The 9,273-nt window shown below is 49.7% G+C and overlaps 1 protein-coding gene, 1 pseudogene and 1 gene segment (V, D, J or C); 2 read left to right on the top strand and 1 right to left on the bottom strand.

Moving 5' to 3' along the window:
* Positions 1–9,273, top strand: part of LOC146542538 (immunoglobulin heavy variable 3-64-like) — a 32,124-nt gene that overhangs the window by 308 nt on the left and 22,543 nt on the right.
* LOC109364815 (feather keratin Cos1-1/Cos1-3/Cos2-1 pseudogene) lies at positions 1,515–2,024 on the top strand (annotated as a pseudogene).
* Positions 4,076–5,391, bottom strand: LOC104916613 (uncharacterized). The gene is given in 3 exon segments (XM_085210770.1): positions 4,076–4,191; positions 4,194–4,800; positions 5,317–5,391. Coding segments are annotated over 3 exon segments (798 nt in total).

Here is a 9,273-nt window from a genome sequence, read left to right as displayed (position 1 = left end):
AACAAAATATTCCAAACTTCCCCACAAAATCATTAACATTGGATTCTACCTCATCACACACATTCAGTATTTTTTGGGGGGTGGTTGCAAAACCCTTTGAATGAATAAAGAAACCTTCCTCAACTGTTCACCGCTTTAACCCCATATCCAACAGTGCTCAGTTAGCTCCTGGCCTCCCTAAAACAATTTTTGTTTTCCCAAAACAAGCTGATTAAAAGCAGAATTTCCCCCGCCCCCGATATAAGCATTTCAAAATATCACCATGATCGGGTTGGTACAAGGACACAAATTCTTACTGTTTTTCAAACAGACTAAAGAGTATCCACCCAGGAACCTTAGTAAGCTGAAAAATAATGTTACACCTTGAATCATGAGGAAAAAAAAAAATACGTGAAAGTGGTCAAAAACGGGCCCCGGTTTCCGGGACATGTTAATGAAACCCCATGCCTGTCAGTGTTGACAAACATTTTGATAATGTTTTTCCTTGTGGCTACCCCCAAAAAAATCAAAAAAATGAACCAAATAAAATTTGAAAGTGCCTTCCAGTTCCTCCCCCCCAAATAGCTCTGTTAGCAGGAAGACAGAGATTAACAGCATCTATTGGTATCCTCAAGTGCCCCTAAAGTGACCAGAACACTTGTTGTTACGAGGCCAAACAAGTCCCCCAAACTCTCACCTGCCCACACACTTGTGTGGAATCATGCAAACCTCTATACCCACGGGGAACTGCATAAATCCAGCACACAGGCAAAAGTTTTTTCACCCCAATGCCCCACTAACCAAGCTGTTATCTTCTGCCTTTGCTGGATTCTTCCAGCATGTGAACTGAGTTTTTTTCCCACACTGAAAAGTGCTGCTTGGAAATGTTTGGGTTTTTTTTCCTGCCACTCAAAAGGTGGAAACCGTGACCCGGGGGAGTGATTTAAATCAGGATGTGACAAGTAGCAGCAGCACAGGAAACCAACACACAGCCCATAACATTAGCTGGGATGTTCTGCATTCAAGAGGTTCTTGTCACAAAATAATCACTGCTGCAAAGGATGCCTCTGGAAATGATGCAGCTTGTGTCCATTATAAAAGGCAGCCCAACTCCTTGCCACCTCATCCACTTCTTTCACCTGCATCTTCTTGGGAATCAAGTGAGTGTGAAGCCCCTTCTTGTTCTCTTCATTCTGCAAACGGAGTTCTAAGCTCAGCAGAACTCTCAGCTGCTATTAATTCTGTTCCATGCCTAGCTCTGCTTATCATGAGAGAGGGAAGAGGGGAGAATGTTTTTCATGGGAGAAGGGAGGGACCGTAAGAAGGTAGCTTGTGGTCTAGGGTCTGGACTGTATTTGGATAGGTCCCGGTGACTTTCATTGGGCTCTGTCAGGATGAGACCAAGAATCCCATGGACATCCCTGGACTGTCTTCAGTTCTCAGCACTGCATGTGCATTGATTCCCTCATAGCGTGATGATAGGCTGCTCCTCATGCATCCCCATCTTCTGCTTCCTCCCTGCTCTCCCCGTACAGGTGCACCTCCATCCCTGAGACATGTCCTGCTGTGACCAGTGTGTGCCATGCCAGCCCTGTGGCCCAACCCCTCTGGCCAGCAGCTGCAATGAGCCCTGTGTCAGGCAGTGCCAGAACTCCACCATTGTCATCCAGCCCTCTCCCGTGGTGGTGACCCTGCCCGGACCCATCCTCAGCTCCTTCCCGCAGAACACCGCCGTCGGATCCTCCACCTCCGCTGCTGTTGGCAGCATCCTCAGCTCTGAGGGCGTGCCCATCTCCTCTGGAGGCTTTGACCTCTCCTGCATTTCCAACCGCTACTGTGGCAGAAGGTGCAACCCCTGCTGAATGTGCTGGATGATGCCCCGGACAAAGACCACCAGAAATGCTGAACATGACTCTGGACCAAAGAATAAATGTTGTGATGCTGTTTTTGCCCTGCAAGACACACATGTATTACAGGCCAGCCTAGAGCCTCTGACAACGTGGAGAAAGTCTACTGATACTCTCTTGTACTCACTCTTCCTATCTAATATCATTCTTGTCTTTTCCCTTTAGAGATCTCTGTTAGTACCCCAAAAAATGAACCCTGACTGACCTGCTCATCTCCCAAAAATTCTGGGCTGGGAGACAGGGCTCTGTGCCAATACTGTCATAGGATAGGGGAACTGATTCCTGTCTGCTCCTGCTGCACGCTGCACACAGGGCCTCTGCTTGGGGTGGCATAATTTCTCTCGTCAGACTCATTAAACAGTTTTTGCATCCCTTAGTGTTTCCTTCTTTGTTGGTGTTTTTTTCCCCCCCCTACCTGTGTAGAATTGACCAAAGGAAAAATAATGTCTTTGGTGAGAACAAGCTCCTCTCGTTTCTGGAGGTCAGTGCACACTGCAGACATTTACTTTTCAAGCACTTTCTGTTGAAGGAGAGGAAGAGATTCCAGGATGTTCCTTGTAGTCTGGAGAAGAGGAGACTCAGGAGAGAGTTGCTCTCTATAACTACCTGAAGGGAGGATGTAGTAAGCTGGGGGTGAGCCTCTTCTCTTGTGTAACCAGCAATAGGACTAGAGGGACTGGCTTCAAGCTATGCCAGAGGAGATTCAGGCTGGACATTAGGAAATACTACTTCTTTGAAAGAGTGGTCAGGCACTGGAATGGGCTGCCCAGAAAGGTGGTGGAGTCACCGACTCTGGAAGCATTCAAGGAACATCTGGACGTTGTGTTGAGGAATATTGTTTAGTGAGAACTATTGGTGATTACTGGATGGTTGGACTGGATGATCCTGTAGGCGTTTTCCAACCTTGGTGATTCTGTGATTCCTCCACCACCGATGGCGGTTAGTCCCTGCCTTGATGTGTTTCTCCTTACGCAGTTCTCCTTGACTCTTGAGAACGTCCCGTGAATGGGAATGCTCATGAATGTCATTCTCAGAAGGTGATCTCTGTGCCTGGGGAAGGCCCAGGGAAGCCAGAACTCCCATCAAACTCTTTGGGAAGAATGTTCCTCTTGGTTTGGGTGGAGCTGTGCTGGGGAAGAAGACTCAGAGAATGATGGTTCCAAAGGCCATCAGGAACTGGGATGGCAAATTTGTCTCATGTTTGATGGCATTCTGTCTCCTCCATTTTCCCATGCATTCAACCTCCAGATCCAGGGGGCAAAACTCTGTGTTCCAAGTTACCTACAGATGAATGGATGCACAAGTCAGTACTGCTACCAGCTACAAGCCTACCCTTCTCCAGGACAGACCCTCTGTGAGAGCAGGTATCACCACCTGCACTGAGACGTGTCAATGAAAGTAGGACTGGATTCTGAATTCAGCAGAATCTGTGTACATTCCCTCAGTCACATGGGGAATGCAAAAGCCCAAATACAGAACACTGAGATGTCTTCTCCCGGGTACCAAGATCCTCAAACGTAGGATCAGGCAAATCCTGTACTGTGGAGGCCCTGCTCAGAGTGATCTCCTTTTCCTCTTTTAACACTAAGTAAAGATGTTGGCATCTCACTTTGAGCTTTCAGTGTAAACTCCCACCATGGATGGTCCCCAGAGCTGCTTGGGGAGAATGGCTTTGCTCTTGGTGAGTATAAGATGGGTGCTTAAGGTGACCCTTCTCTATTCGCAGAAGAAAGAAAGGTTAAGACACACCACAGAAGCTGCCCTCTTGGTCACTAAACCTTGCAGCTGAAGGAGATATGCCTGGCTATTGCAGAGGAAGTGACAATCAGCCTTTCACTTGCAGTGTACCTTCCCACAACTATACCCACACGTCCTGCAAATGGAGATCATAACCACTGATGTCCCCACCTGAAAAAGTAGGAGTGTGTGAGAGGCCATGGGCAAAAGCCATCCAGCAGGCTTTTGGGAATGGAAATCCCTTTTTCATATATGTGCTTCAGTGGGGAAGGAGGAGAAGAGAGAAGATGGAACAGAACTGCGTGAATGTCCCTCTGGTGTCAAACACACCTCATGCAGTCAGTCCTGCAGTTCCCACAAACACATGGCGCGCTGACCTGCCAACCTCAGGCTCAGCTGTGTCTGACTCACATTGGCAGCAGTAAATCAGTGCTGCGGGTGCAGTGCTCGTTTCAGGAAGGTGCACCCTGGTCAGGATGGAGTTTGGCGGCCATGCAGGCAGCGCCCCCTGCGGGCCCGGACGGCACTGCGCTCCCGCCCCGCCCTAAGTGGTTCGTGCCCGGCCGCAGCCCGGCTTCGATTCCTGTGCGCCCACGGCGCAGTAATACACCGCCGCGTCCCCGAGCCGGGGCCGCGCGACCCAGATGGCACTGGAGCGGCGGTCTGCCGACACCCACAGCTGCCCCTCGAGGTCCGGAACCTCCTTGGAGCCTTTAACGGCGCTCGCGATGAATGTGGGTCCTCGGCCCGGGAGCTGACGGTACCAGTGGATGCTCTCCTCGGATCGTAAGTTGGGGTGTGAGCAGGTGATGTTGATGCCGATGCCCTCGCTGGTCTCTGCCGCCGTCTCCTGCTGCACCTGGGCTCTGCTCACAGCCACTGCCGAGAAGAAAACAAGAAGCAAACTGAGAATATCCATTCTCTCCCACAGAAATTTCATAAAGGAGCAGAGAGGTGCATGAGCTGGGAAAGAAGCCAAAAAAACAGAGGCGTTCGCGGTTCCGGTCCCCTCAGCCACCGCAGTCTGGCCCCTCCGGCGGCAGCCCTGCGCACTCAGGCCAGCACCCAGCCAGCCCTGCGCACCGTGGCCAGCCCCGCCAGCCCCGCGGCCCGGCACTGCCGCATCCTGCCGCTCCGCCGCCTTCTCCCCAACGCCGCCGACAGCTCTGCCCCGGGGCTGTGCCCTGCGCCGGCGTCACTCGGGCTTGCTCCGGGATGCGAGTGCTGGGCGCCTGTGCGCGGATTGCGGGGTTTGGGCTCTGCGTGTCCTGCAGTGTAGCCTGGGCTCTGCGGTGTAGGAGGAGAGCTGAGAAACGGCTGGGAAAGCCCCTTCAGTATAGAAGAAAGCAGCTGCTCGCCTGCAGTGTCCTCAGCGACAGTGTCAGTCGATAACACACACTGCGTCGGGGAGTGCAACGGGGCCGAACCCTGTCCCACACGCTGTGCTAGGTGATGCCGCAGATCTGAAACCCGGCAGCGGGTACGGGTCGTGTGCTGCTGCCCGGGAACGCGGCACCCCGAGAGCTCCCCGAGCCCCGGCTCCCGCAGGCTGCTGCTGCCCACGGTGCTGATGTCGCCGCCCGAGGAGCTCGAGAAAAGCCGACAGTGGGGCCGAGGCGGGCGGCTGTGATACTGGAGCATCAGGATTTGAATGCCTGGGAGAGCCTAAGAGGGAGCCTGGAGGCACGGTTACAGAGTCTCTGACAGTGTTCAATCGGATCCATAGCCGAGCCCGTTTCTTAGAGACATCCACTCCATAAAATACCATTTCGGGATGATTCAAACCGACACCAGCTGCACGTGCTAGACCCAATGTCTCTCTCACCCTTGGCAGTACAGCCGGCTGGTTATGGGGATAAAACCTGCCCCTGCCACATTTGGTTGTGGCTCAAGAACCACTCCTGTTCCATTAGACAATCATGGACCCCTCTTCTTGTAGCAGCACAGAGCACGTGGTAGGGGCATTTTCAGCCCCACTCTGACTCCACCGTTTGACTCCAAAACCACTCACACCACTCTTTCCAGTAACTGGTAATTATCCATTTAGTGTACAACGGACAGAGTGAGATGGTGCAGAGTTAAGAAAAGACTCATTAAGGGGACAGGACAGTCTTTGGGGATCAATCAAATGGCTCAACCAGATCTGAGGGGCCCCTGCTGCACGCCACACTATCACTCCTCATATGTTCACCCCTTTCTCTGTATACCCCAATATGAGATATTATAGATCTGTCTCCCACCAATCCCCATCCATGTCCTGATTCACAACTGCATCTCTTGCAAAGACTTGTCTTCCTGGAAGTGGCCTGGTGGTTTCTTGGTACCTCATCCGCTGGTGTGACTGTGAGATTTATTTCTTCCCATCCTTTCCATGCACTCCTTTGGTGTCTGTCTCTGTATGCTTCTTGACTGGCTCCCTTTTTTTCTCATCGTGTTTCATGAGGTCCTGACAGCTCTTCCCAATCAGGGGTCCTCCACATACCTGCTTACAGTGCACCTCATCCAGTCACTGAGAGCATTAATGGAAAATTAAAGACTACCGGTGCAACACTGATCCCTGAAAGATCCCTTAATAGATTCCTGTCCTCAGCTGCACTCTGAATAGCAGTCACAACAGTTAGAGCCCAGCATATCATCTAGTTTTCCACCTACATAATTAACCCATGCCGTAACTCCCCCTTTTGGTTGTGAGGGGGCTATACAGCAGGCAGTTGAAATGATCATGCCAAAATCTAATCACATAGCAATCACTGCCCTCAGTTTTTTCACTGTCTACATAATCTTGTACAGGATGCAATGAGGTTGCTCAGGCATCATTTGCCCTCTGTACGACCACACTGGCTGTTGCTTAATTCCGTGCTGTTTTGTGCTCTTAGAAATGGCATCTGAAGACATTTCCTCAGAAACACTGTAGGAAGGAGTGAAGGGCATACAGTTTCTTCCACTTTATGAAGACGGCTGCGATCCCTGTATTATAGCTTTCTTCTTTTATTTTCCTAGCTAGGGCAGTCATTCTTCAACTGCTGTGACCTTTGAAAAATGACAGAGAGCAGCCTCACAATGGCATCACCCGAGCAAATGCCTTTGGATACATCTTCAACTTATGGACACAACTAGTTCAATTGGAACAAGATTTCCATAAGGATTTCTCCCTTATAGGGAATCATGTTCCACTCTCCAAAACTCTGAGAAGAGATTCAGGGAACTGGGAGGCCTGAGGATAAGCCTTACTCATGGGAACTGAGGACAAGGAGGCATTCAGTATTTCAGTGCTTTCTGTTTTGCTTCTCATCATTTCCACTGCCTCACGGACCAATGAGTATACATTCTCCTCAACCAGAGGAGATTGCATCCCTGTCAGACCCAATAGAGGCAAGTGCTCACAAGAGGAAACAGTGTTCAGATAAATGGGATATGATGCAGTCAACTGAGAACCCCATTCAGGAGAAATTCCAGAGAAATTTCAGTTTAAGACAGTGGCCTAACAGCTTTCCTAGTGATGTGTGTTACGCAGAGAGACTGTGAAGAGAGGGAACTGTAGTGGGAGTCTAGCCAAAAACTTTGAAGCTGTTGACCTTGGCTAGCCAGTACTGTTGGGTCTTGTATTTAGGAATTGAGGAGTCCTTCCCTTATCTCTGAAGAACTGCAGTAATGGAATCAGCCAGAGTGCAACATGCCCGGCTGAGCTCTGTGTGCCAGAGGGTATAATGTCAGAAACAGATTTCCATCATATGAGGAGAGGATAGAGCTGGCTATGGAAAGGGTCTGCACAGTCTGACTTGAGCAAATGCCTGGGTCTGTCTGATGATGAAGAAAGATGGAGTTCTCAGAACCAGAAGGGAGTTGGGAAGTATTTGCTGTCTCTAGACCTCATCCCCTCTTGAGGGAAAGATTTCCAAAGCATAGCAAGGGTGTATTTCTCCCTGTGGGGAGTTGTAAACTGATACTGAAATTCCCTTGCATTCCCCAGGCTAGGTGCACCTGCAATCAGATCTCCTGCACTTCAGCCAAGCCTCAACAGTGCAGCAGGGCTGCTGCTGGGAGGTCTCTGGTGAGGTTGCATTTGGGGGATGATCGGCAGGGCTGGAATTGGGTGTTGCTGCATGTTGGGTGTCCCAGTCGCAGCACTCCTCAACACAGTGTCTTGCTTGGCCCAGTTGTTCCCAAGAGGAGAGTATCCACATTTTCCTTGTGCCTTGCCTTTTCCTGCTGTTATCCACCTAGAAGCCTTCAGTCACAACCTTCAGCTAGGCCAATCCTGATCCCTTTTTTATTAAAAAGATGACAGTGTCCACAGATCATCTCATCATCTCTGAAATGCAGGGAATCAGGGAATCATAGCATATGCTGAGGTAGAACAGACAAACAGACAGAAGTCAGTGACTCCATCACCTTTCTCCACACAGACTGAGGAAAAGCTAAAGCACAGTGCTCTTCTGTTCCGTCTCAATTCCAAAACATTGTTTTGTATTTATTGCAAGAAATCTCCTAATTCTCCACAAGTGCAGAATGTCTTCTGGTGAGTGAAAGGAGAGGGGTCAGGGAGAACTGTGAAGATGACACAGATGTCAGAAACAAGCATGAAAGCAGAGCACTTTGGACAGTAAGGACAGGCACCATGAAATTCCTCTCCCAGAGGCCAGGATAAGAACAGTATCGGCACCACAGGAGAAGTGCACAATGATATTACTGCTGTAATTCAATACATTGTGTATGTCAGTCATAGGGCAACTCTGAGAAAACTAGACATTCAGTGATATCAGATGACTGCCTTTCACCTGCAAATACAAATGCTTTTCCTGATGACACAGAAATTCTCCAGTTTTGGGAACAATGCTTTACCAGATCTCAAGAAGATGAACATGCTAAGGAAGATAGAGTCTGAGATCCTCAGGAGCCTTTTACTTCCCAAGATGACAAAGATGAGGCCATTCCCATCAAGATTAGGAGAGACACGTGGAAAAGGTAATGAAAACAGGACCATGTGTCAACTGGCGGGTCTGTTTAAGCCCATAAGAATCAATTTGGTCACCAATGTCCTGCTCTCCTTTGCCATGGCTCTAAGATTTCCAGTGTCACTGCTGTCCTGTTGAAGCCATTGACCTCATATGCAGTGTCACTACATCCCTCCTACTGGTCTCTCTAGGTATTCCCTTCTCTCCCAGTTGCTGCATCTTCTGACAGGCAGCACTCTGAAAACAAAAGCTACTTCATCCCAAAGGAGTCAGCAGATTCCCATAGGAAATTCTTTCCACCTGGCTCAGGAGATCAGATGGCCTCATGGAAGCAGCTGGGTGTTGGGAGATGCTAGGGGGCACAAGGGAAAGACTAGATCTAGGCTGCAGGCTCTAATCAGTTAAACACAAACACTTCAGACTTCCCTCCACCTCTTCAGACTTTGAGGTACCCAGGCTGCACCAGCACCTGACACCAATACACAGTAGGAACACAGTGGGCCTTGGGACCTGCTGGACCTGTGCACAGGATCACGTTAAGTCTGTGCACATGTGCAGAAGCACATATCATATGTACATATATAGAAACACACCTGTGCCTGCACACAGGTATTGTTACATCAATGCACTCACAGAAAAATATTCAAGCAATGCAGGCAGAGAAACAGAAGATCCCAAACACTTCAGGTACATGT

The sequence above is a fragment of the Meleagris gallopavo genome, chromosome 29 (assembly GCF_905368555.1).
Source record: "Meleagris gallopavo chromosome 29, MGAL_WU_HG_1.1, whole genome shotgun sequence".
In the NCBI taxonomy this organism is placed as follows: Eukaryota; Metazoa; Chordata; class Aves; order Galliformes; family Phasianidae; genus Meleagris; species Meleagris gallopavo.
The sequence above is the reverse complement of the archived record's forward strand: the minus strand, read 5'-3'. Positions and strand labels throughout refer to the sequence as shown.